The 27838-nt window shown below is 47.8% G+C and overlaps 1 protein-coding gene and 1 long non-coding RNA gene across 8 annotated transcripts; one reads left to right on the forward strand and one right to left on the reverse strand.

Annotated features, from left to right (window-relative positions):
* The first annotated feature begins 564 nt into the window (after nt 1-564).
* Nucleotides 565-16488, forward strand: clcn3 (chloride channel 3). 7 transcript variants are annotated; one of them, XM_037480826.2, is made up of 15 exons: nt 565-747; nt 3794-3975; nt 8750-8910; nt 9419-9518; nt 9605-9792; nt 9881-10003; nt 10349-10555; nt 10645-10725; nt 10819-11071; nt 11168-11460; nt 11563-11749; nt 11842-12240; nt 12352-12568; nt 13296-13371; nt 15254-16488. In XM_037480826.2, exons 2-15 carry the CDS (start codon nt 3813-3815, stop codon nt 15461-15463), a joined length of 2658 nt encoding a protein of 885 aa, XP_037336723.2. In that variant the 5' UTR covers nt 565-747; nt 3794-3812; the 3' UTR covers nt 15464-16488. The 7 variants fall into 7 exon arrangements, with proteins under 7 accessions (XP_037336723.2, XP_037336729.2, XP_037336727.2 ...); XM_037480832.2 differs by lacking the exon at nt 15254-16488 and adding an exon at nt 14275-14304 and having other exon boundaries at nt 566-747; XM_037480830.2 differs by lacking the exon at nt 3794-3975 and having other exon boundaries at nt 566-747.
* A 6729-nt stretch (nt 16489-23217) lies between these two features.
* Nucleotides 23218-23971, reverse strand: LOC119223515 (uncharacterized). The gene is made up of 3 exons (XR_005120931.2): nt 23722-23971; nt 23342-23461; nt 23218-23235 (listed from the first exon to the last, which is right to left on the reverse strand). It is a non-coding gene; the product is annotated as an uncharacterized LOC119223515 (long non-coding RNA).
* Nucleotides 23972-27838: the final 3867 nt, after the last annotated feature.

The raw sequence follows: 27838 nt of genomic DNA on the forward strand, positions 1-27838 counted from the left end.
GTTAAGTGATACAGAAAAAGACAAATACTTTCTTTTTGAGGGGAGAAAATATCTCCTGGTACACGCAACACACATCCAACTAGTGACACACAACGTCACACAGATCCCCCCCAACATAACCTGTAGAAATGTAACACACCATCTGATCTGGGTTCATCTCTCACCATCTCAGAGACCTCAGTATGAAATTCTGAGCTAAAGCAGTGAAGCAGAAGACGTGGGATTTTCAAGGTGCTTTATGATAATGTGAGATGTATCGTTAAGTTCAAAGGCCTATAAAATGGTACAAGTACCTCAAAACTGCACATAAGTATAGTACGTGGGTGAAAGTATTTAATTACCCAGGTCTTTCCAAAACATTATATATATATTTTATTTTTATTTTATTGATTTTAACATGTTGAATATGTTCAACATGTTAAAATCAATACATGGATACATGTATCCATGTATCAGACGAATGGAAGCGATCACCCCCCCCCCTCCCGGTGATCGCTTCCATTCGTCTGATCGTCAGCGACCGGATGAATTATTGATCAGACGTTCTACCGTCTCGGAAACCGGAAGTGAACGTCACTGACACGGGGAATGGGACTGAGAAGGAAGAAAAAAAAACCCAGAGCATCGTGATGAGGAGAACGTTAAATCCACTCGTGTAAAGGAAACACGAACCCCCCCCCCCCTCCTGATAAAATACAATAAAAAAAGGATGACTTGTGTCCGCGCTGGAGTCGACGCATCAGGAAGGTAACGTGGCTCTTTGGTTTTCTCTTAACGTGCGCCTCCTCGTCCCGCGGGGGGGGGGGGGGGGGGGGGGTGACTTTGCGGCTCTCTCCTTTGCGTGGGAGAAGAACCCGTCCAGGCCGCGCGTCACGTCCCGCGGACTCACGGGTTCCGTTTCACACGAACAGGTGCTAGCTAGCGTCCCCCCCCCCCCTCCCTTCCCTCCAGCTAGCTTGTTAGCCCGGTGGCTATTCTGGTTGTGATAATTCCGTGTTGTTGTTGTTGTTGTGCCGCACACTGTGGCTGGGTTTTTTTTTGGGTGGGGGGGGGGGGGGGGGCGACTCGTCGGAGGTTCCCGCCGCGTGGAGGAAGTAACGGTCCGAGCTGCGCCGCTAGCCGAGCCGGAGACCTGTTTGCACCGCTTACAACGCGGCGAATCACGATGGTTCCGAACGCTGTCCCCTGTCCCCTGTCCTCTGTCCTCTGTCCTCTGTCCCCTGTCCTCTGTCCTCTGTCCCCTGTCCCCTGTCCCCATGTCCCCTGTCCCCTGTCCCCTGTCCTCTGTCCCCTGTCCTCTGTCCTCTGTCCCCTGTCCCCTGTCCTCTGTCCCCTGTCCTCTGTCCTCTGTCCCCTGTCCCCTGTCCTCTGTCCCCTGTCCCCTGTCTGTCTTCGTTTGCTCCAGCTGAAATACGGGAAGTCAAAAGCAACTATTTCTCAAGTTTCTCTTACAATGGAAACGCTTCCTCAGTCGCACTGAACAGAAGGTTCTAGCCTCCTTTTTTTCTACACTTTGCCAAATAACTTTGCAACTTTCAATAAACAACTCAAACGGTGACAATTGAAATGGCTCAACACAACTATACTGAAATGCCCTTTTTTAAAATTCTGACTACTGCAAAATCCTTCAACTCCTTCGCAACGTGCAGCTTTTGCTCTTCAGTAATTGAGTCAAATCTACAATGAAGCTTATTTAAAACATTAAACACTTAAGCTGATGCTGGTATGGCGATTATCTTTAAATATATCATGTTTATCGTAATGATTCACCAGACTTGAGACCAAACAATTGCTTGATTTGCTCGTTTTGTTTGATGTTTCCTCGCCTACATGAAATAATGTGACCCCAGTCGTCACCGACTACATGAATACGTTATCTTGGGATCCAGACTAGTTTTGGTCTATGAAATGTGAAAATACACCAGCAGACCAAACCTCACACACACATTCACAGTGACACGACCCAGGGAGGAGGTCATGGTGCACACGTGTTAATAATTCAGCATGGTAGAAGTAGCAAGTGTCTTCTGCGTGGCTCGTTTTGTTGTTTTCCTCCATCACGTGGAGTGACTAAATGAAGTGTCAATCTATTTATAACAAGTTAAATCCAAAGAAAGCTGCCACCATTTATAGTATCCAACATCTGGAGTTCTTTTTTTTCTTTTTTTCCGCCTGCCGTCTTTCGAAAGGACGCTTGTCCACTTCAGGCGCCCCGTCTATAGGAGGAGGTGTGACCCAGTTGCTTCCAGGGAAGGGCCTGACGCGGAGTCGAGACCCGGCAACGGTCGCCCCGGCAACCGCCTCCCTCCCATCCTCCGTAGTGACCAGCACGGAGGAGGGCAGCGGCCCTCGCTGCTCTGCTGGTTGTGTAACATGAGTTACGCTTCGTTCCCTCGCTTTGGATTGCGCTGCTGTCATCAGGACACACACACGCACACACACACACGCACACACACACACACACACACACACACACGTCTTCCATCTCCTTAGCTTATCAGCAAAATGAAAACTGACTTGTAGGACAGCAGCTCCTCGGCAGCCAACATCCTGACATAATTGCTGTTTTCAGGGCTGTTGTAAATATTGAAGGGGAGACGAGGATAAGTACAGCGCAGGCTTTCATAATTATAGCCTTCTGTTCAAATGTCACCAGCGGAGAGAACGCAACGACTGGTGACATCAGGACGAACCGCGTCCTGAGGTGACTTTGCATTTTGGCCCGCCTCGTTCACTCCACCTGAGATTATCACAAGCTGGAGCGATGTTAACAGTTCTACAACATGGAATACGTTCCCACTTGTGGGTATTGGCGCTTTGCCATCTATTTATTTATTGCAACAGAGCAAAATGCCGCTGACGCCACCAACGCAGCCGCTAACTCATTTACCCTCTCAACGAGTCCCGCTCAGTCAGTGCTGCACACGTCGTCCCTCGGGCTTTAAAACATGTGGGAGACGTAACGGTGTGATCCGGAATAACCAGCGGCTCACGCATTACCCTTATCCCCCCCCCCCCTCCTCCCCTCCAAATCACGATGACTCTGCACATGACGCAGCACGAGGGTCAAAGAGCAGCTCAGCGAGGCGATGGATTCCGCGGAGGAGCTGAACGGGATTTCCCGGTCTGATTCGACTCGGCTCGAGGAAGTCCCCCTGTGACGGGAATCGTCGGGATGGTTGGCATCGGGGGGGGGTTTCCACCTGCTCCTCACGGGGGCGCTGTTGGAGAGCAGGTGTGGCGCGTTGATCCCCCCCCACAGTCCACGTATTTGTCCTCTCGAGCTCCGGGGGACGTCCTGCGTCCCGTCCACTCTCATTCCGTCCACAATTCAATTCCCTTTTTATCTCGTCGCACTTAATCCTCCATCGTTATGTGGGATTCTCTCTCTAATCCCTCAAGGTTATTCACCACGTGGTAATGTTGATGAATGTGGATTCGTGTGGCTGTAATTACCTTCTTGTGGACTTGAAAGGAGATGGATTAACCGGCACTGGAGATGTTTCTGCAAATACGACACAGGAACAAAAGAAGAATGTGTGTGTGTAAACACCTCGCTTTGTGGGAGGTTTACAGAAATGAAGGTCCGTGTTTTATCCGTTCTCTGGAGCCTCAATGTGTGTACCCCCTCCCCTCCCCCCCCCCCGTCCCGTCCCGTCAACGTGCACGTCGCCATTCCCGCCCAGCTTCCCGGACCCACCTCGCTGTCTCAGAGAACGAGCATCCTCACCACAGCATGGTGTGTGTGTGTGTGTGTGTTCACCCCCCCCCCCCCCCCCCCCCTACCATCCAGGGCCCCGGTGCGTTGCTAGATGGAGTCGGAGCAGCTGTACCACCGCGGCTACTGCAGGAACAGCTACAACAGCATCGCCAGCGCCAGCAGCGACGAGGAGCTGCTGGATGGCGCCGGCGTCGCCATGGACTTCCACACCACCGAGGACGACAACCTGCTGGATGGGGACGCTGCCTCCCCAGGTAGGGAGACCGGGGTACCAAATGCCTTCTGCCTCGTCCCTCTTCCCTCCTGTCCCAAAATCTTCCCCTCCATCCGCCCGCCACCGCCCCCTCCCCTCTATCCCCGCCCATCAGCCCGCTGCTCACAGCCCGCCTCACCACTGTGAACATGAGATGTAAGGGGGAAGAACGAGCCAAAGCGTAGAGGTGACCTCAGCGTGACCTTTGACCCACATCGTCCTGTGTCCAGGTGGTTGACACACTAGCTCTTTCCAGACCGGGTCTCCATCCATTTATAAGGCTCCCCAATGGCAGCAGTTCTTAGTATTTGAAGTGTTTGTGTTGCACACGTCACTTTTCTTGTCTTTCTTCCTGTTGGTCTTGTGATCTGCCTCCAGCCTATTGTGCTTTGGCTTTGCTTCCTCCTCCTCCTCCTCCTCCTCCTCCTCCCTCCGTGTGCTCGTTCCTGTCGGGCAGCAATGACGGGCAGGCGGGTGTTGACATTGATACCGCCACGCTGCGTGACCTCTGCTTTGTGTTCTTTTTGTCACCGGCTGGCTGGAATAATAAGGAGGAGCTCAGGTGGGGCGTGTGTTCATACCTGTCGTTCCTCTGCGGCTCTCATTCATTCATTCATTCACAAACTCTGTTGCTCTGGTCCGATGTGTCGGATGTGTCCGATCGACATCCGATCGGCTGCATCCTGTTTTGCGCTTCCTCGTCTCGCTACAACTGCTGATTCCTCTCTTTTTTTGCTTTGTTTTGGCCTGCAGCTCATTGGGCAACGAACACACACACACACGCCAAAGGTCACGTCAGAAATGAGGTTAGATTTGGTGTGAAAACGAGCCTTTTTTTGCCACAAGCCCTCATGTCGACACCCACTGCTCATTTTAGGGCTCCCACGTCTGCGAGGCCCCTTTTTGGCGTGCGGGCCTCTCTGTGTCAGAGGTGACACCGTGTGATGTACGGCGGCTGGCTGCTCTACTTGCTTTGGCTCCGCCTCCCGTCAGGTCGGCGCTTTGGCCGCGTGAACCAGTTTGGCTGCGAGTGTGCCTCCCAGTCAGCGGTGGGTTAACTGGAGAGCTCGCGAAGCCAACCTCCGGGCGGTGGGATCACAGGGAGGGAGGGGTGAGTGAGTGAGTGAGTGAGTGAGGGAGGGAGGGGGGGGGGGGGGGGGGGGGGAGGCCGAGTGAAACTTCTTGTGTGCCCGGAGGCAGTGAGGCGGATACATGGAGCAGAGCTCTGGGAAGTACGAATAACTCACCGGGTCACACGGAGTCCGGGAGGTTTCTGTCTCTCTCTTTCGGGTTTGACGTCCCGTCGGGTAGCCGGGGGAGCAGGAAGGAACAAACTATGGCTGTCATTGCCTAGCAACAGGAGCCCCGCTGAAAGGTAAGGGAGCGTGGAGGTCCAACTTATGACGGACTGTTTGTTTTTCTTCTATGGAAGCTGCCTTGTTTCAGGTGCTAAGAACACGTCACACCACCATAACTAAACCCCTTTTCGTTTTGAAATCCACTGTAGTCTAGATGTGTGGGAAGTAGATTCAAGTGATCCGACACACTCAGTTCAGCAAAAAGTAATAAATAAAACCGCAGATATTCACATTTTGGGGTCTGGAGGAAATGACCTGAATGAATTAATAATCAACACGGTTCCAAATGAAGTTTGTCATTCAACTGAACGCCAATTTATTTCAACTTCATTGGTACAACTTCCAGGGCTTTTCACTTTAACCCCCTCCCCTCTGCGGTGGCTCACAATGGAACGTTCCATTGGGAGCGCACACCCCCCTGTGGCCCGGCACCGTGGTCTGTCCCGTGCGGGGAGGGCGCGCTCATCTCCCCTAGCAACCAAGCAGGCCAGCCCGACCAGCCTGGTGTGCTCGTTTCCCTCCGAGTGCGCGCGCGCGCATGCGGTGACATCATCAGCTCCGACAGTTAGCTGCTGCAGTGGAAGGAGGGAGGGAGGGGGGCAGGGGGAGAGCACACACGCACACACAGCCCCGCTCGTCTTCCCCCGGTAAACATGGCAGCGGCTGACACACGCAGTGCGCAGTGAAGACTAGCTTAGCTTAGCTTAGCTTAGCACCGTGTCAACATGGAGGAGGAGGACGCAGCGGCCGACCCCTATTTGCCCTACGACGGGGGAGGGGACACCATCCCCCTGCAGGAGATCCCTAAAAGAGGTACGCCACTTCCCCTCTTATCTCCCCCCCCCCTCCCTTCCCGTCCCCTATTCCCTCCGTTGCTCCCGCTGCTGTGTTGACAGAGGCCAGCCTCATCCTCCTCTTCCTCCTCATACCAGTAGGTGCATGTATTCACACGACAGGCCTTCATCACATGGGGGGGGGAGGGGGGCGCGAGTCTGAAATTGGAGCGTGAAGCTGCCATCGGCATCCACTTGTTCCTTGGGAGCAAAACAACCTCCTGCCTGGCCCCTCCCACCATTCCCCCCTCTGTAGATGATCAACCTGTGTGTGTGTGTGTGTGTGTGTGTGTGTGTGTGTGTGTGTGTGTGTGTGTGTGTGTGTGTGTGTGTGTGTGTGTGTGTGTGTGTGTGTGTGTGTGTGTGTGTGTGTGTGTGTGTGTGTGTGTGTGTGTGTGTGTGTGTGTGTGTGTGTGTGTGTGTGTGTGTGTGTGTCAGCCAGAGATAATGAGATAAAGAGGGAGCCGAGGTCGTGTGGAGGCTTTTGCTGAGGCCCGTGAGCCTCCATTTTAATTCCCAAACACTTAAACAAACACACACACACACACACACACACACATGTGGACTCGATGTTGTGTGGAGCGAGCGGTCGGACACCTGTCGGCCCGTTTCAGGACGACCCCTCACATTGCGTCGCACACGGCGAGCTCCCGTCGGGCTGTTTTCCTGCGTTGAGTTCGTACACAGTGTGTCCTTTCTTTCCTTTGCTGTGCGGCCTTCGGGGGGGGGGGGTCAGCTGCTTGTGCGTAGGCTCCTCGGTGGAGTGTTATGGTGAGCGAGCAGAGACAAAAGACCACGAGTGACCGAATACGTCCACTTTGTGCAAACGGAGGGTCTTTAGAATGTTTGCAGATGCATCGTTTATTCTCCTGCTTCTAATTCTAACCCTTTACCCACGAATCCCCCCCCCCCCCTTTTTTAAAAATGTGTCTTTCACATGTCATGTAAACAGGACTGTGGCTTTTCAGACTTTGGTCTGTTTCATTTGTGTGACATTTCCGGCAGGCGGGTCAACAGGCCGCCGTCTGCCGACCCCACGGCTTCTCGGGCGGGGGTTTGGTTTGTGATCACATGACCAACACAGCTCCGGGGGGGGGGGGGGGCAAGATCCTTCGTTTTTGAATGAAGGAAATCTCCATGACGAAGGCGTCAGGATGGTCGCTGTGAGGATGGTTTGGTTTGAAAAGGCCCAAGAAATTTCTTTAGTTTTCGAATCCAAAGCAGCCACGTGGGGGGCGTTGCCCCCCCCCCCCTCTGAAGGATGCTGGTCGTGCTTACTCAGCAGACGTGCAAACCCATGACTCCGAGGAAAGTTCCTCTTGTATCCACGGAAACATTTCCTTTTTGAGCCCAGTCAGCGAGAAAGTCACACACTCGCATCTACTTTTTTTTCTGTCTTCAAACGTCTCGTTTTGTTGGTCTTGAATGTTTAAAAAGGTCACATTTCAGCCTTCTGCCCCCCCCTCCCCCCTAATCCCGTCCCACGTCAAAGCCCCAGATGAGAACGGCTCCACGCTGGCGATGTAGTGAGGATGGAAAAGTCAAAAGGTCATTCTATGGTCTGTTTCACGGGCCCGGTTCTCGCCATCTCAAAGGGACCCCCTTGTAGTTCTGCTCGGGGGGGCGGGGGGCATTACAAATATATGTATGTGGGCTGGAATGTGCAGGATTGGCTGTTCAAAGGGCATCAAGACTCCGTATTCACGTTGATGTTTCATATTCTTCGCAAAACGACGCGCGGGAACGAGACGTTTTAACCACCTGTTGTCAGGGAAACGATGTCTCTGGGTAGACGCCAGAATTGGGCCTCGTCCTCCCTTTAACTCCCTTTTTGAGGTACACACGTGTTGCTTTAAATGATTTTCAAAGCATCTTTTGCCACTGATGTGTTTTAGCCGCACTGCTCGCACATCGCAGTCACACCCGGTTTCCCCGTATTCTGGAATGTGATATTCCTGAATGCGCACGGACGGGATGAACCAGTTGCCTCCTCTGCTGTCGCGTCCTTGTGCGCGTGTCTCTCTCTCTCTCGCTTTGTCCTCGCCGCACACTGAACTGCCCTTTGTGTCGTCACAAGTGACGAGTGTCAGCGGACCGGTTCTCCCCGATCCATCAAACGCTCTCTGGGCCAAATCAAACATGCGGATGTTCTGCCCGACATTCTTCTTCTTCTTCTTCTTCTTTTAATTGAAAATAAGCCGGAGCAGATCGGATGGGACCGGAGACGCCTTCTGTCTCGCGTTTTGTTGTTCTGAGCGTAAGGAGAATAATCCATTTGCAGGGTGGACGCAGTCCTTCAAAGAGCGCTTGGACAACGTCTGCATTGTGTGCTGCTGCTTTGTTCACGTTGAAGTCGTCGCAGAGTTGAAGCGCCTAACGCTCCGTAACCAGTGATCCGTGTCTGCCATCGGTCCGTCGCTAATCGGACATCCGCCGCCTTTGATGCTCGATGGCACGCCGGATTTGTACCACGCCAACTATAAATGTGTTGACTTCTTTAAGGGAGGACAGAATGATGAGAAGGAGCTGTCGAGTCCCTCAGGAGTCCTGTACGTTAAAGCTGTCATTTCCCCCTTCCCCTCAGGGTCTAACTACGTCATGACTAACGGGGGCGGGGCGCCCAGCACCACCACCCACCTGCTGGACTTCCTGGAGGAGCCCATCCCTGGTGTGGGGACCTACGACGACTTCCACACCATCGACTGGGTCCGCGAGAAGTGCAAGGACCGGGAGAGGCACCGGAAGGTGTGTGTGTGGGTGTGTGTGGGGGGGTGTGTGTGTGTGTGTTTCCTCTGCACACGGCTCAAGGGCAAAAGGCCCAGCTGCCAATGTGCTTCAGTAAAACGGAACCGCACAGGAAGTGAGCTACACATCGCTTCCTGTGCGGTTGAGGTGGGGACTCGTAGTACACTTCACAAGTGTTCATGGTGAGCCTGAACCCATGAATGAATGAATGAATGAATGAGTGAGTGAGTGAGTGGACACGTTACACATCCCCAGGGGGAAGCCGCTCTGCTCGCAGCTGGAGGCGACAGCGCTGAGGAATTTGAATGTTGTTTGCATACTTTTGTCAAACATTGTTTTATTTCTTTATGACCTGGTCTACGCAGGAACTTTATCGTTTTATTGAGGCGCCATTTGCGAGCGGGTAGCTGATTGCTTATCGTTGTGCTGTACATCCCCTACGAGTCCTTTGCAGAGCTCATAAATCTAGCTTGTGGGTGGATTCAGCCGTTTTGTTTGCGTGTTTCAGATCAACAGTAAGAAAAAGGAGTCGGCATGGGAGTTCACAAAGAGCCTCTACGACGCCTGGTCCGGGTGGCTGGTGGTGACGCTCACCGGCTTGGCCTCAGGTAGCACACACACACACACACACACACACACACACTCTACAGGCTTTGCATTTCTCGTTGCCTCTCGTCTTCCCCCCCCCGACCAGGTGCTCTGGCCGGCCTGATTGACATCGCCGCCGATTGGTTGAACGACCTGAAGGAGGGCGTGTGCCTGAGCGCCATGTGGTTCAACCACGAGCAGTGCTGCTGGACGTCCAATGAGACCACCTTCGCCGAGCGGGACAAGTGCCCCCAGTGGAAGAGCTGGGCCGAGCTGATCCTGGGGCAGGCCGAGGTAGACTGACTCACCTCGGTGACCTCGGGGTGGGGGGGGGGGGGCGCGACCTCAGAGCGGTTTTATTTGACTCCTCCCGTCTCCGCAGGGCCCCGGCTCGTACATCATGAACTACTTCATGTACATCTACTGGGCTCTGTCCTTCGCCTTCCTGGCCGTCTGCCTGGTCAAGGTGTTTGCTCCCTACGCCTGCGGCTCGGGGATCCCCGAGGTGAGCAAAAAGGGCCGCAGCTGCCCCCCCCCCCCCACCCACGCTGTTCAACAGTCACACAGCCCAGAAATACGTTGAAACCACAGAACTTACTGTTTTTATCTTTTAACTACTGTCTGTTAAATGCATAACTAGTCCACCAAACATCTGCACATTGTATGAGAAAGTTACTTAATAAAACTTCCCCTTTCAATTGCAAGGCCCAAAAATCTGATTACTTTAATCTACAGTTAAGCGATTCATTGATGATCTCTTGGGTAATTCAGAGACGTTCCCTCGCAGCTCGACTTCAACAGAGACGTCACCTTCACCTTCCTCTTCCTCTTCCTCTCGCCCCCCCCCCAGATCAAAACCATCCTGAGCGGCTTCATCATCCGGGGCTACCTGGGCAAGTGGACCCTGATGATCAAGACGGTCACCCTGGTGCTGGCGGTGGCGTCGGGCCTGAGCCTGGGGAAGGAGGGCCCGCTGGTCCACGTGGCCTGCTGCTGTGGCAACATCTTCTCCTACCTCTTCCCCAAGTACAGCAAGAACGAGGCCAAGAAACGAGAGGTGGGGGGGGGGGGGGGGAGGAGGAGTCCGTCTGTTTGTATCTTCACTGCTGAGCTGCGTTATCTTTATTTATTTTTTTTGCTCCTCAGGTTCTGTCGGCTGCGTCGGCCGCCGGGGTGTCGGTGGCTTTCGGAGCGCCGATCGGAGGAGTCCTGTTCAGCCTGGAGGAGGTACAGCGACCTCACGCTCTAAAGCCCCAACACCACGCTCCCTCTGAGTGGCAGGCTGACACCCCCCCCCCCCCCCCTCTCTCTCTCGCCCAGGTGAGCTACTACTTCCCCCTCAAGACGCTGTGGCGCTCCTTCTTCGCCGCCCTGGTGGCGGCCTTCGTCCTGCGCTCCATCAACCCGTTTGGAAACAGCCGCCTGGTGCTGTTCTACGTGGAGTACCACACGCCGTGGTACCTGTTCGAGCTCATCCCCTTCATCCTGCTGGGGGTGTTCGGGGGCCTCTGGGGCGCCTTCTTTATCCGAGCCAACATCGCCTGGTGCCGCCGCCGCAAGTCCACGCGTTTCGGCAAGTGTTTGATCCGCCGGAGCTGAAATGGGTTTTAAACGGGCCTTGCGTCATAACGCGTGGCGCTGTTCCCCCCCCCCCCCTCTCCGTCTCCAGGCAAGTACCCGGTGTTGGAGGTGATCCTGGTGGCGGCCATCACGGCCGTGGTCGCCTTCCCGAACCCGTACACCCGGCAGAACACCAGCGAGCTGATCAAGGAGCTGTTCACGGACTGCGGGCCGCTGGAGTCCTCCCAGCTGTGCCAGTACCGCAGCCAGATGAACGGCAGCAAGGCCTTCAGCGACAACCCCAGCCGCCCGGGGGGGCCCGACGTCTACGCCCCCATGTGGCAGCTGTGCCTGGCGCTCATCTTCAAGATCATCATGACCATCTTCACCTTCGGACTCAAGGTGACTCCCCGGGATGGTTTTCTTTAAATCAATCGGCCCCTCGCCGCCACCCTCCCCCCACCCTGTATGACGCCTCTCGCCCCCCCCCCCCCCTCCCCTCAGGTGCCGTCGGGTTTGTTCATCCCCAGCATGGCCATCGGGGCGATCGCCGGGCGGATCGTGGGCATCGCCGTGGAGCAGCTGGCCTACTACCACCACGACTGGTTCCTGTTCCGAGAGTGGTGCGAGGTGGGAGCGGACTGCATCACCCCGGGGCTCTACGCCATGGTGGGGGCGGCGGCGTGCCTGGGTGAGTGAGCGTTAGTTGGCCCTGGACGCCGTCGATCCGTTTGTGTTGCGCGTCCGCGCGTTCACGCCTCCCCCCCTTCCCTCTCCCTTCAGGCGGCGTGACCCGCATGACCGTCTCCCTGGTGGTCATCGTGTTCGAGCTGACGGGCGGCCTGGAGTACATCGTCCCGCTGATGGCCGCCGTCATGACCAGCAAGTGGGTGGGCGACGCCTTCGGCCGCGAGGGGATCTACGAGGCCCACATCCGTCTGAACGGGTACCCCTTCCTGGACGCCAAGGAGGAGTTCACGCACGTCACGCTGGCCCGCGAGGTGATGCGGCCGCGGCGCAGCGACCCGCCGCTGGCGGTGCTGACGCAGGACGACCTGACGGTGGACGAGCTGCAGAGCACCATCAACGAGACCAGCTACAACGGGTTCCCCGTGATCGTGTCCAAGGAGTCCCAGAGGCTGGTGGGCTTCGCTCTGCGCAGGGACATCACCATCGCCATAGGTAACGGCGTTCTCCACCCCCCCCCCCACCCCGGACCGGCCAAGACGCCCCCCCCCCCCCCCCCCCCCCTCCCGGGTGGTGACGCGTTGCCTTCGTCTCCTTTCTCCGCAGAAAATGCGCGGCGCAAGCAGGAGGGCATCACGCTGAACTCCCGGGTTTACTTCACGCAGCACGCGCCCACGCTGCCCGCCGACAGCCCCCGCCCCCTCAAGCTGCGCTCCATCCTGGACATGAGCCCCTTCACGGTCACCGACCACACGCCCATGGAGATCGTGGTGGACATCTTCCGGAAGATGGGGCTGCGCCAGTGTCTGGTCACTCACAACGGGTGAGTCTGTGGAGGAAGATGAATCCTTCTCGCCTCCTTTTTTTATTTTATTTTTTCTTCCCGCTCGTCACGAGGTGATTCGCCCGTCCGAGGGCGGCGGGAAACGTGCACGCGCCGTCCGGCGATGCACGGGCCCTTTACCACGTCGACCTGCATGGCCTAACCGCTGCCCCCCCCTCTACCCCCCCCCCCCCTCCTACACCGCATTAACAGAGACTAACTACAGCCACTTAACGGGTGTGGTGGTGGGAAACGCAGTGGATAGAAGTGGGTTGTGTTTATTCATGAGGCGCAGCGCCCCCTGCTGGTGGGATGCCTTCGTTGCTCCTCTATTCACAGACTGCTGCTCCGTTTGCTGGGAGCGTTTAAATAGTATCTTCTTTTTACAAGAAATCTATCTTTTCAATTCGTTAAACTGTTTTCCAGAAAATGTAAAAGTCTCAAATTACTTTTGAAATGGATAATTTAAATAGTGCCATTCAAACTTAATACCTTAAATTATATTATTTAACAGTTTATTGGTTAGTCACAAACATCCATGACTAAACACGTGAGGTAAATATTTATGTTCTGTTTTGTTTAGTATTTTATGTTAAAGTTGAGTGTTTTCTTGTGTTTTAAGTTACAACCTGTTATGTATGTTTTTGTGCTCTCTCTCTCTCTCTCTCCTGTTTTTGTTTATTTGTTGTCTTTTTTTAGGCAGTTTACCGATTAACGTGTGTTACAGGATTGTTTTGGGCATCATCACAAAGAAGAATATATTAGAGCATCTGGAGGAGCTCAAGCAGGACAAGGAGCCCCTGGTGACTAGCCCCACCCCTCTACACATGTGACCACCCCCCCCCCCCCCCCCCTTCCCACTCTCTCGCACCTGTCTCTTAGGCTCCGCCTCTTCAGAGGGCTGCATGACACTACACGCTAGGCCTCGCTCTCCTCCTCCTCCTCCTCACTTGCTCCCTGCTGTTGGTGGGTTGGTTGGTTGCGGCCTCGCCTCTCGTAGGCAAACGTCCGCAGACAGACGCTCGCTCGCCGCCATCTTCAGCGCTGCCAGCGGCGCCTGCGGCTCATCGTCCGTAGACGCGTTGATGCTTTGCTGTTAGAAGTCATTTTGTAATCCATTGTGACATTCCAGTGCACAAATCAATCAACCGCCTCAAGGTCGGTACTGAGGTGTCACCCGTAAGACCTGAAACAATGATGTGAGGTCACATGTCAACGCGCGCCGTGACGCATTCGGCCGGAAGGGAGACCTCGAGTTTACAGTCAAATCAATCTGGTGACACGCGAAACATTGAATCGTAGGCTGTAAAAATCTCTTGTGATGAAGTAAGAGCTGAAATCGATACGATGAGTTTCCTTCTGGTCCCCGAAGAAGCCGACGACAGAACTTTTTCTTTGGATCCAAAACGTCCGACTCGCTGCCGAAAAAAGGTTGCAGAGCTCCGATGGCCGATCACCTTCACAACATCATTTCACCAGTCGCGTTCCCTCAGTAGCTCCCGGGTAGGGATTCACCAGTAGACCCCTCCCCCTCCCCCCCCCGCATGCTACGGTCCTCCTCTCACCGCATCACGCCATCGTTTCATTTTGACAACTCACCCGACTGGAATGTTTTACCTTCATTAACAGCTGCTTTGTCTTTTTTGTTTTTTAAACCCCCCCCCCCCTCCCTCCCGGCCGCACCGCGTCGACCTGGGTCTCCACAGAGTGACGGCATCTGACTGGTCGCCTTAGCAACCACTTCGGCGAGTAGCGAGCCGGCCCCGTGCTGCGGTGATGTTGTCGTGGTCCCTCGTGCTGGTAGCGCCGCAGTGACCCGGCTAGCTAGCGTGTGGTGACTAAACCCCCCCCCCCCCCCCCAAAAAAAACACCTTGATTTCAACCTGCCGACGTCTCCTCTCAGCCCGCCGAGTCCCCCCCCCCCCCCCCACCGAGGGGACGCAACCCAAAGGAGAAACATCTAAAATACCATTTAAAAGAGCAACATTAATGAATGAACCGTAAACTGACCCCCCCCCCCCCTGTGGACTCTGCTGGCTAACAGGGAACATTCCCCCCCCCCCTCAGGTCGAGTCCTCCCACTGACCTGGGGTCAGATGTGTGTTCCGCTCACTCACCTTGTCTGCACTTTATTTTCCTCCGTTCACTGCTGCATTCGAGAGCATCGCGACGGCGTGACAGACGGCGAAGGCGTGCGGCTTTCACGCGGCGTGGCGAGGTGCTCTCGAATCGGCTACTTTTTTTGGGGGGGGGGTGATCAGATGAATGTGCTTCATAGGAGGGGGGAGGAGGAGGAGGCAGCAGCTGTCAGGCGAGTCAGAAATGGCTGACGAGAAATGTTTCTTCAATAAATGAAGTTATTTTAAAAGATAATATAGAAAAGTTAAGCTGTAATTATGGGTGGTGCATTTCGTCTCTTCCCCCCCCCCCTGTAGGATCCAGTGGTTCCTTCCTGTGGGCAACCTGCTCTTTCACTCCTCTCCTGCCGCTCACTTTTTGCCTCCTCAGGGACGCGTGTTTTTGTTGGCTTTCCAGCGAATCCGTTTGAAATCTCCTCGACTGACGGCCTGCGCGACATTTGAACCGAGCGCCGACAACAGCACGATGTTTTCTCCCCCGGCGTCGTCCTCCTCCTCGCCGCTTTAACGCTCTCCTTCCTCCCTTCTACTTTGTCTCCCCCTGCAGGCGGCTCCTTGGCATTATCACAAAAAAAGACATCCTGCGTCACATGGCTCAAATGGCAAACCTAGATCCCGAGTCCATCATGTTCAACTGATCCGCTCCTTCCAGGACGGCAGGGTGGGGGGGGGAGGAAGAGGAGGAGGAGGAGGAGGAGGAAGAGGAGACGACGACAGCGAGGAGGAGGTGCACCTCCTGGACGGCTCCAATCTCTGATATTCGGACCCCGTTTTCTTTTTTGGTTTTAGTTTTCAGCTTTGTAGGCTGTGAAGCCCTCCCCCCCACCCCCCCCGCCCCAGAGACTTAAGGGCATAACGGACATGAAGACTGGTGGACACACGGAGGTCACGAGGACCGAGGAATGCACTTTGTACACATAAACACACGTAGAAGATCACTAAAAACACCCCGTTTTGCACCCGCAGACACGCATGCTCTCTCCACATCCACACGCAAAGGCCCATCTGCGCTCCTCCTGTGCCTCACCCTCGTCTCCGCTGAGCTCGTGGTAGACGCCGCCTGGCGGGGGGGGGGGGGTCAAAGGTCAGAATGACCCGCCGGTGAGAGACGCGATGAGGGACCTTGGAACCCTCCGAGCTTCAGTTCCCTTTCCTCCCTGCATCACTCGCCAGGCCCGCCCCCCAGAGAAGTCCATTGTTTACCTGTGTGTGTGTGTGTGTGTGTGTGTGTGTGTGTGTGTGTGTGTGTGTACGAGCGACAGGGTCACACATCGACGGGTGGTGGATTTCAAGAACAAAAAGTTCCCCGTTTGAAGGAAAAAAGTAAATCCATTGTGAACATGTGATTTCCTTTCTGAGCCAGTTTTGTGTGTGTGTGTGTGCGCGCACGTGAAGCAAACTACTGTGTTCTCTGTTACAGGAAACAAAATGTATCAAAAATTGAGTTTTTCTTAAACTACGCAACTCTTAAGACTTTTGGTCCTGATGTAATCGATTGAGTTTTTATGGCTTGAACAAAACTAAAACTGGAAATCTGCAATGTTTTACGTGAGTGGTGACTTTTCTTTTCCTTCTGCAATCTGTCCTCGTCTTCAGGGTGAAAAAACGCCTTCTTACTTTCGAGCAAGAATCGGTGTCGGTATATTTTATTCCCCTTAATCAGAGGGACGATTAAACACTCAAGCTGTCAAACATCTGATTTTCCACTCCATGAAAAAAAAAACCAACGTAAAGAAATGTAAATGTATCCATCACACTTTGATTAAATGGTTGTTTCCCAAATGCTGATAGTGTTTGATTGAAGATGTTCAAGTCTAAAGAGACATTAATAGCAAGTTAGAGGAAAACACTAAAATACTCAAACCGAGGTTTTGAATAACTCGAGTACTTTCTGAAAGTTCCTCACATTTTAGAAGCTGTTATCTGCAAACTGAGCTCATGAATCCACATAAATAATAAACTTCATCACGGACGAGTTGCAGAGTTTATTCCTCCAACCTGAACGAAGGCGTAACTTGGAGACCGTGTCGTTTCCTCGGTCCGGATGACCTCTGGAGCTCCAGTTGTCTCTTTAATCTAAAACCACATCTGGTTCATCCTCTCAGCGACATCGACGTAAAACATCTGCAGAGTGCCTAAAGGTTGTTTCTTTTTCTTTCACACACCCTGTTTCATTGCAAAAAGTCCCAAAAGAAACACCCAAAACTCTCAAATTCACCGTGTGTGTGTGTGCGTGCGTGCGTGTGTGTGTGTGTCTTTGTTAACCAGTGGCGTTGCCCAATGTTGTATTTCATACTGATCTCGAAGTATTCTCCTTTTTTTTTTCTTATTTATGGGTAGTGTCATTAGAGTTGTTCGTTATTATGAAGAATCTAATGTATGATTGTACAAAATATGTAAAGATTACATTTTGGTTTAAATTAAAAATAAAAACTTGTGTGTGTGTCACACACACACTTGTCGATATTTCATTTCTGCCAATAGATTCCTCTCAATGCAGCGTCTCCGCTTCTTCCACTTTTATTTTAGTATTATTTCTTGAGTCTTGGTCTATTTTAAAAACTGGTGGCAGAAATATGCCCTTTCTTCCACAACATAAGGAATATAAAAGTGTTATATTTGTATCCAAAGAAATGTCACTCAGACCTGGAGCCTTTGACTGTCATGTGGTTATTATGTGTTTTAAAATATCTCTTAACTTCCAGCTAAACACTCTCCAGGTTGGACTTAAACATTTGTGCCATTCATCATGGTGTTACCTTCAATTACCATCTACCTTTTATTCCCAATTCATCAAAAGATGGATGTAATTGCTGTGATCTATTTTTTTAATCAAATAAAATATATTGACATTTTGAATAATATCACCAACACACTGAAGCTCAAAGACAGCTCAAACAAAAGCTTTAAAAACAAAGTGACAAGTGAAAAAAAATGAAATGTACAGTAAACACTCAATACCCACATTTTAATAAGTATACATGTAATAAGACTTTTTTCCCCAAGTAAAGCCTTTAAAGACATGTGATCTATTTCCTCTAAATGATCTGCTCATTAAATACAAAATACTGTCTCAATTCAGGAAAGAAGAAGTTACACAATAATTACTTTAGAAACAAAGATGTGGTTTTTCATGTCATCATCTGTTCCCTGTTGAAGAGATACACAAGTACTACAACACATACACTCAAATACACTTACATGAACCCTTGATCACACAACATTCACCTTTCACTGATGCTCATCTTAGTTTTTTTTGTCAAAATGTATAAAACTATATTGTCACACAAACATCTTAGTTTTATTTTTTTGTGTCTTTTAACAAGAAAAAATATAAAACTATATTGTCCTACACAAAATAAAATGTTTAGTTTAAGACAATAAAGTTTAAGACTAATAAAGTTGTACCTTTACTTACTCAGACTGCAACAAACAAAAAAGATTGTTGAAATACATTTTGAGTTAGTCATTATAAAGTCACCTTAAAAAATTCAGCACTCATCATATAATAAGTATATATATATATTTTTCACCATTTATCTAACTCATTATTAGATAAATGGTGAAAAAAATGGTTTAAAAATGGTGATAAATTAATTTTGTTGTTTTTAATGTTGTTTTTCTTCTAAAGACAAAATCATGAGTAACGAGTAATACAGAAAATGTGTATTTTAGAAACTGTTTACTTGTTAATGTTATTTTAAACACAAAACTACACACATTTTATCATCTTGGGGGCAGAATTCCACCAGGTGTAACATGTTGAACTTGCAACTCTTCCAGCTAGCTTAGCCTAGCAGCTATTTGCTAGCTTTAAGCGGTCTGTTTGCCACTCACCCCCCTTCTGTTTGACAAGGGAAGTAATTCCTCTGCATAAGTGTGCGCTGTGTGTCGCGCCTCTGTTTGTATTACTTCTAATGCAAAAAGCTCTCTACATTTTGAGCTACTGTCGTGCTTTCTCTGATGTAACTGACTGCAGCTAGCGGCCGTTTCGTTTCCGCGGTCAACTTCCGGTCAACTTCCGGTTTACTTCCGGAAGTAAACAAAGGTACGTTAACTATGTTAAAATATTTTGTTGCATTAATCTCGGCCCCATTAATCGTTGTAATAATAATAATAATGATAATAATGTGTTTGTGTTGACAGACCTGGTAAATACTTTAGATATAAAAACCTTTGATGAATATAAACTCACTGTGTTGAGTCCTGACACCAAATCCCCGCAAGGTGCAGTAAGTTAGATTGGAGAGACAGTGGCTGAAGATCCAGAGAGCTTTTTGCATTGGAAGTAAAACAAGCAGAGGCGCGACATCCAGAGGCGAACTGTGCAGAAGAATTCCTCCACGTGTCAATCAAAAGGAGGGTGAGTGGCAAACGCACCGCTAGGGTAAGTTGGCTGCGAGGCTGCCTCTATTTCAACATCTACCCTGCAGAGGACCACCGCTTTGTCCCTAACAGACAGTGGTTTGAAAACGTCATGGCTAAATGTGGGGAGATTGTTGAAGCTTCAAACACAGCCGTCAAATGACTGTGAGTTGAGAGCAAAGCAAAGTGCACAGGGACAGTTCCCAATACTGTGAATATAAATACTTGGCTTCAAACTACGGCTTTGAACTTTTTAACTTCAAACTATGAGCAACGTATTACTGTTTACAGTGTGATTACAGTGTTTCCCCTCTGTAAGAGCCGGAAATGTATATGTTAGTTAATTGGAATTCGGGGAATGTTAATTATTTAATTTGAGATTTATGGTCATTGTGCAGGAACTAAAGATGTGTGAGATCAATTGAAAAGCACTTACGTTAGATTCACGCTCCTTGTTTGTCTCGTTCTATTGACGCCATGATTGCCGCAGTTTCAACACAGAATACCTGCATTAGGCAGGAAGGCATATAGTTTTAAACCGTGTGACAGAATTTAATATCTGTATATTTAGTAAACGCTTTGCTGCGTAAAATAAAGACAAAATTGAAAATAATCAAACGAGCGTGAGGCAAAGAGGTCACGTGTCTGCAGCTTACAGCCCAATAAAAATCAACCCTGAAGAAACGCCACGACACCCTCGGTTTACTACTTCGGCGTGGGGGTTGTTGTGACGCTATGTTTACCTGGTGCGAGGACAGAGCGCATCAGAATAGTGCAAATAAAGTTTTTCAATTGGCTCAGGCACTGAAAGGAAGCACCGAAATCTGCGTTGAGATTTAGTACGATAGGAATCTGCCGAATAGGAACCGTTCTAGCTACCCAACCCTATACAAGAGGGTTTGAACATCTGGAATAATGGGAGCTCAGCTTTTGTTAATCTTCTGTGTCCTCAGGATCTCAGAAAAAGCGATAAGTTTAGGATAAAGTGACATCACATTCTTTTACTGTTTTCATTGGGACGGGGCTGCATGCTGAGCTACAAACTTCTACTATTCCTATTCATTCGCACTCAAACTTCAAGCATTTGATTCTTACTACCAGGATAACATTCTGACATGAATTTACACAATGGTGGCAGGATATTGGTCCCTTTTACTCTGAACATTACCCATCTCTAGTTAACTGTCTTTAACAGTGGAGTGTGCGTTAATTAATTTTCAGGACTCACCACATGCATAACCAGTGACTGTTGCTTTTTCTGGCCATTCAGTCTGGTCTTCAGTTTAGAGGAGAAAAGGTGAGGCCTTTAACCCCTAGGACACCATGCCTACCGTTAAGCATGTCAAGCAAGTAACCTAAAGTTCCTGAAAAACATATAAACAACATATCTGAATTGAATCAATAGTTTTGTAGCTGTCACTGTCGAGTACTAAAAATAGTTATTTAGATTGCAATATTATCCAGGGTTCTTTAAGACTGAGAAATATATTTATTTATATATAACAATACAACATATCTGATGCTTTTGTTACATTTTGTGACATTTTAGCTAAAACAAAAACGTTTATGTTTGCCTGTACCATTTTTAAAGTTAGATCTGTGTATGACGTGGCAGCTGGGATAAGATGTCCGACCCCTCGATGTCTCATGGTGGTCTCTGGGTTAAGAACATGATGGTTCTTGCACAATGAAATCCGTGTGCGTGCACAAAGCCTCCCTGCTTGTGAATCATATCTCAGTATGTGTAGATATCTTGAAGATGGAGAAGAAAACCGTTGACTGATCTTGACACAACGTACAGGTGAAACTTGAAAAATTAGAATATCGTGCAAAAGCTCATTACTTAGTAATTCAACTTAAAAAGGTGAAGCAAATATATTATATAGACTCATTACATGCAAAGTGAGATATTAGCCTATATAGGACTTTATTTGATATAATTTCGATGATTATGGCTATATAATGTTTATATAAATTTTACTAATATATTAGTTTCATCTTTTAAGTTGAATTACTGATAGTAACAAGCTTTTGCACGATATTCAATTTTTTCGAGTTTCACCTGTATGTGTGTCAATTCTGTCTATTGATTGCAAACATCATTAAATGTCCTGTTTGATGATTCTTACACTAGTGTCGAGTAAGAATCTTTCAGTTACCTTGCACATTTATTCTGAAAGGTTTTTCCGAATTTCCCCATGCGACCCTACTGTAATACCACTGTGAAACACTAGAGGATTGCACACCACAGTTAGAGAAACACTCATCTCAGGCTACAACGGAAGAAAAGGCTTATTCTCAAGTCCACCTAGCAACAGCTCTTGGTAATAATGCTGTCCCCTTGTGTGCATGTTGAGAATGACGTCTTTCTATGACGAGCTGCTACATTTTAAATTACCTTTTTTTTAATGGTATTATTCATTTTTAACAGAAATATTGTGAAAAACCTGACATTATTAAATATGTGCATTGTTAAATCTATAAAATAATGTTTGCTTTTTCATTGTCCAAATATAACATGTCTTTACTTGTGTAAAGTTGAATCCAGTATCCATCAAACTTTGTTAAATATGATATGGGCAGGTATGCATGCCAAATATCAAACCAAACAAATTAATTTAAAAGCAAGATAGTTTATTAGGAATACAGACACTCAATAAAAACGTCACAGTGACTAATCTCTTATCAATAAAAAGCCAACTGATGGACGGGTTTGTAACCTAAAATAATATAAAATCGGCCTGTCCGTCTCTCTTCGTGCTGCACCAATTTGAGAATTGATCAAACATTAAAAAATGTATTAAACACATCTAGGTGATAATAAAATACAAACCGCACCTGTTGAACCTTTTTTTTTTAAAGAAAGAATTAACATAAATGTTGGAAAAATGTTGTTCAATAACATTAAATGTGAAATAAAGGCCTAAAAAGAGAAGATGACTTCCTATTGAATAATATCACCAACGCACTGAAGCTCAAAGACGTCAAACTGCTTTTTTCAGCTTTTCTAACCAGCCTCCAGTCAAAGTTTTCTACAAAAGCTTTAAAAAACAAACTGAAGAAAAAAACGGTATGTACACTAAACACTCAATAACATTTTAATAAGTATACATGTAATAATCTAGACTCTTTTCACCAAGTAAAGCCTTTAAAGAAATGTGATGTATTTTTAAATGAGCTTTAAATGATCTGCTCATTAAAACCAATAATTACTCAAAGAGACAAAGTTAGTTTTTCATGTCGTCATCTGCTCCCCTGGTTCTGTCCATACAGATGTTTTATTCATCTGAAAGAAGAGAGAAGGAAAAGAGATTAAAGGTTATTTCAGAGTAACAGGTGTAAGTGTTGTGTTGGACCTTTGCTGACTGCTGGTAGTAATACACAAGTACACTCACATTGTACTACATGGTCCGTTGTACTTGAAGTACCTGCAACTGTTTACCTCGTCACATTTTGGTAAACACTCTCCTCTGGTTCATCTTTCGTCCCTGTTAGAAGGATCAGATGAATGCATGAAGAGACACTTTATTCTCCTTTATTAAAGCTCTGCTGACCTACAAAAGCATCTCAACTACTGCAGGTTGTTCCCTTATAGAAGTGTTCACATCAGCCATCAATGTCTTTAAGCTCAAACACAGAGTCAGTGACATCATCAATACACTTTGTCTTTAATTTAAAGACACTTGATCATGTGATTCTAATATTTTAACAGCTGTGTGATGAACACACAGGATGTACTGCACCTTGTTTACGTTCTTTAGAGCCTTTGATTGACTCATAGAGACAAGAACCACCTGCAGAGCAGTGAGGATGAAGACGAGGTCATTCAATCATTTGAACCACTTTGTATGAATCATATAATCTTCTCAAACAGGTAACTAGCTATAGAAATGTTAGCATTAAAGTAAACAACATTTTATTAAAATAAATCAGGATTAAAGCTGACCAGGATGAAGAGAAGAGTAATTTCCGTCTTCAGTTTCACCCTGGTTGTCCGGGATGCTGGCAGCTGGTGGCTCTGATTGATTCTGATTGGTCCTCTGAAGCCTTGTGGGTCCAAAACATGAAGTGAACACAGAGGATTGAATGAGGAACATGTAAAGTCCTGCTGCCATGTTCAGAGTGAGAGAAGAGAGGCTTGTACCAACCTGCTGAGGCTTGAAGCTGAAGAAAAAGGTTCCACATTGATCATTAATTAGTGTGTAATAATATCTGTGACTTTGCCTTATTTCAGTGAAATCAGTCTGATATCAGAAGGAAAAGATCTCACCTTTTGACTTTTTGTAGTGACGCAGAAACAGCAGCAGGAGAAGAATCAGTAAAACTCCAGAAACCAGACCAACAACCAACATCACGAGAAACACAGAGCTTAATGCTGCTTCTTCAGGATCTACACACAAGTACACACAACCATGAGGAGATACACAAGTGCTACCACACATACACTCAAATACACTTACATGAACCCTTGATCACACAACATTCACCTTTCACTGATGCTCATCTTACAGTTTTATTTTTAATATCTTTTAACACTAAATTGTATAAAACTATATTGTCTCACAACAACAAAGTTTAATTCAGTTACACCTTTTCTAACTCAGACTGTAACACATATTACAAAAGAAATCATCTTCTACTCGTACTCACATTCCACTGACAACCAGCTCTCTGCTGAGGTCAAAGTCTCCAAACCTTGAGTTGATTTCCTTCCTCTACATTTATAAAAGCCTTCATGTGACTTAGTAACTGCAGAGATAAACAGCTCCCCTCTGACAGCATTTGGGAGGAGTTTGTCATCTTTATAGAAATCCACATCATCAAGAAGTTCTTTTGTCCTCAACTTGCAGCCAAGAGAGACCGAATGTCCCTCAGTCACAGGACGGACAGGACTCACCAGGATGACATCACCACCTGTAAAGAGACCAGAGGACAGGAAGTCAAACAAGCTGATGTCCAATGAAGAGAAGACATTTATAGTTTACATTTGTTATTCACATTCATTCAGCAGCTGAGCCAATAGCTGCATTTCATGGATGAAAGAGACGGTCCTTTGGTGACGTTCATGCTCACAGTTACATCTTTGATTAATGCTCAATATGTGAGGAGACATGTGTCCACTTAGTGGCACTGAGCTACAGAATGGTCCAAAAGGGACAAAGTGGAGGAGCCAGGATGGAGCCAGATGACTCTACATCTCCTCCTGGTTTAAAGTCAATGGTGGACGTCTGTGGTCATGAAGAGGAAAGTCAACCACAAAGACGTGTTGGACAATACAGAGAAATTATACTGAAACAAACTAAATATTGAGTTAAATTGATTATAAAGTCACCTTAAAATGTCAGCACTCCTTAATAAGATGTGTATTTACTTTAGATGTAAAAACTTGGGCTGTTAATAGATTAAAAAAGAATTAGGAATTAATCGCACATTTTGAAATTCATGAATTAATTAATAAGAAAGCATGTATTTTTGTTGTTAAATTGTTAATGTTATTTTAAACACAAAACTAGACACATTTGATCACCCTGGAAACAGAATTCCACCTGGTGGAAAAGTGACTCTTCCTGCTGTCCTCGTGCACTTTGCTCTCAACTCTCCATCATTTGAGGGGTTTGAAGTGCCAACAAACTTCCCACATTTAGCAGAACGTTTTAAAACCTCATTCATTTATGGACACAGTGGTGGGCCTCTGCAGACTGTAGAGGGTAATGATCGATGTGCTCCGCAGGGTAACGTTAGATGTTGAGATGGAGGTAGCCTATCAGCTAGCTTAGCATAGCAGTCAGCTTAGCCTAGGAGCTGGCTTAACATAGCAGTGCTTTAAGTGGTCCGTTAGCCACTCACACCCCTTCTGTTTGACACATGGAGGAATTCCTCTGGATATTTCTCTGCTGTACGTCTACTGTTTTTTACTTCCAATGCAAAAAGCTCTCGCCATCTTGATGTAACTGACTGCAGCTAGCGGCCATAGGCGTAACCACGTTTCCATTGGGGAAAGTTAATATTGAGAAAATGCCAATCTTTCCCTCTCAATATACAGCAGAAAATATGTAATATAAATGTGACCGATACCGGACTCCGCGCTCCAGTTGGCGGGCTTCAAGCTGCTCAGAGCAGACCGCGACACAGAGCTCTCCGGCAAGACAACGGGTGGAGGAATCTGCTTCTACTCCAACAGCAGCTGGTGCAACGACGTAACAGTGATCCTACAACACTGTTCTCCTGATGTGGAATCATTGACTGTAAACTCTTCACTCATCCTGCTCGGTGTTTACATGCCGCCGCCGCCGGGCAACGTGCAGGAGGCACAACGGACACTCGACCAGATACGGCGTGGGGAGCGGATCAACCCGGACTCCTTGGTTATTGTCCTTGGAGATTTTAACAAAGGAAACCCCAGCCATGTACTTCCTAAGTACAAACTGTTTATTAAATGCCCATTTTGGACCCCTCCAATGTCTAAACCATGGTTACACCCTTGCTAGCGGCTGTTTTGTTTCCCCAGTAAACTTAAACAAACAAACGTTAACTACGTTAAAAATGTTTTTGCATTAATCCAGGCCACATTGATCGCATAGGTTAATGTTGACAGATCTAGTAAAAACCTTTAATGAATATAAACTCACTGTGTATAGTGATGTTGGCTGCATTGCTGCACTGTGTTTCAGACTCACACCAGTACACTCCACTACTCGCTCTAGTGTTGGTGTTGCATGTGGATCCAGTCATTTCTCCCCAGTAAGAACAGGATGACATGAAGCCAGATCCATCAGCCTTCATCACTCTCCACTCAGTAGAGTTTCCCTCACAGCTCAGTGACAGTGACTCTGTGCTGAAGTGCTGCAGTCTGTGAGGACTCAATGTGAGAGACGCTGCTGGATTCACACCTGAAGACACATCATTAGGAGACACACACAGGACAAACAATGTCAACACAAAAAGGACATTTATTCTCTTGTGCAAGAATATAAAAGTGTGAACAAACTCACCTCCAGACCAGACAAACTTCACATCACTATACGGAGTGTAAAACAAAGGATCTCCTATTCCAGCTCTGCACGCATATCCTGCTGTGTGTGTCTGTCCATGAAGAACGTAGGAACCCTGTTCAGTCCCAGTGGTGTTGACAGCTGGAAGCTCATAGCTATAGTAGGGGTAGTTGAAGAGGGACAGTTTGTGAACAGCCTTATACCAGAAGAACCTCCATCCTGCAGACGGAGGTCCAACACTGCAGGTCAGAGTCACTGAGTTTCCAGGACTCGTCCATGATGGAGACACTGTGAGGACAGATTGAGGGACATCTGTTGGAAAGAGATTTCACAGAATAAAGACATGTTGTGATGAGTCCTTGATGGATTATTTTCACTGCTGATGTTCTCAATGCTTTACTTCAACTATGTTGAAATCTGTCTTATAATCGAAAAATATTCTGTCCCAGATTCTTCATCCTCATATTTGAACATGTAAGATCTCCCATCAGACATCAGAAAAACCCAGAATTACCGCTAGCACCCCCCGTCGAAGACCCGTGAAAGTGTCCCTGATTTGGGGTTGGGAGAGTTGGCAACCCTACGCCACACTCTGCTGATAAGTTTGATCTGTTTGTGTTATCACTAATTTATCAATAACCAATGTCTTATTATTATTTAAAAGGTATTTATGTACATAGCTGAACTCTGTCGATCTCACTTTGTTTCAGATGATAAATATTATCCAATGATAAATGATTAATGTGGCCCAGATTAATGCAACAAAATGATTTAACGTAGTTAACATATGTTTGTTGACCGCGGAATAACAAAATGTCCGCTAGCTGCAGTCAGTTACATAAAGATGGAGAGAGCTTTTGCATTGGAAGTAAAATAAAATAGAGGCACGATACACAGCGGTGAACTATGCAGAGGAATTACTCCACGTGTCAAACAGAAGGAGGGTGAGTGACAAACACACCACTGCTATGCTAAGCTAGCTGCTATGCTAAGCTAGCTTCTAGGCTACTTCCATCTGAACATCTATCATTACCCTCTACAGTCTGCAGAGGACCACCACTGTGTCCCTAAAAGAATGAGGTTTGAAAACGTTCTGCTAAATTGGGGACATTGTTGGCACTTTAAACACAGCCGTTAAATGAAGGCGAGTTGAGAGCAAAGTGCACGAGGACAGCAGGAAGAGTCACTAGTTCAACATGTTCCACCAGGTGGACTTCTGTCTCCAAGGTGATCAAATGAGTGTAGTTTTGTGTTTAAAATAACATTAACCATTAAACAACAGTGTCTAAAATACTCGCTTTCTAAAGTGATTGCTCATTACTTGTAAGATTTGGACTTTAGAAAAAAAGCATTCAGTAACAACAACATTATTTAATCTCCATAAATTGAGATCAATGAATTTCATGTGTGTGCGATTAATTAGTTATTTTTTTTAATCTATTGGCAGCCTAATACAGAGAACCTATACTGCAACAAGTTAAGATTGTTTCATTGTTTGTTAAAACAAACATTGTGTTAAAGTCATTACAAAGTCACCTTAAAAGTGTCAGCCCTCTATAATAAGATTTGTAAATACTTTAGATATAAAAACCTTCAATGAATATAAACTCACTGTGTATAGTGATGTTGGCTGCATTGCTGTACTGTGTTTCAGACTCACACCAGTACACTCCACTACTCGCTCTAGTGTTGGTGTTGCATGTGGATCCAGTCATTTCTCCCCAGTAAGAACATGATGACATGAAGCCAGATCCATCAGCCTTCATCACTCTCCA

Source organism: Pungitius pungitius, chromosome 1 (assembly GCF_949316345.1).
Source record: "Pungitius pungitius chromosome 1, fPunPun2.1, whole genome shotgun sequence".
Taxonomy (NCBI): Eukaryota; Metazoa; Chordata; class Actinopteri; order Perciformes; family Gasterosteidae; genus Pungitius; species Pungitius pungitius.

Bases quoted from the DNA above. Each gene is read 5' to 3' on its own strand.
- clcn3 (XM_037480826.2), top strand. From the start codon at position 3,813: ATGGAGTCGGAGCAGCTGTACCACCGCGGCTACTGCAGGAACAGCTAC. The intron at 9,519-9,604 runs GTAGCACACACA...CCCCCCGACCAG, and splicing joins GCTCACCGGCTTGGCCTCAG to GTGCTCTGGCCGGCCTGATT. The intron at 11,750-11,841 runs GTGAGTGAGCGT...CTCTCCCTTCAG, and splicing joins GGGGGCGGCGGCGTGCCTGG to GCGGCGTGACCCGCATGACC.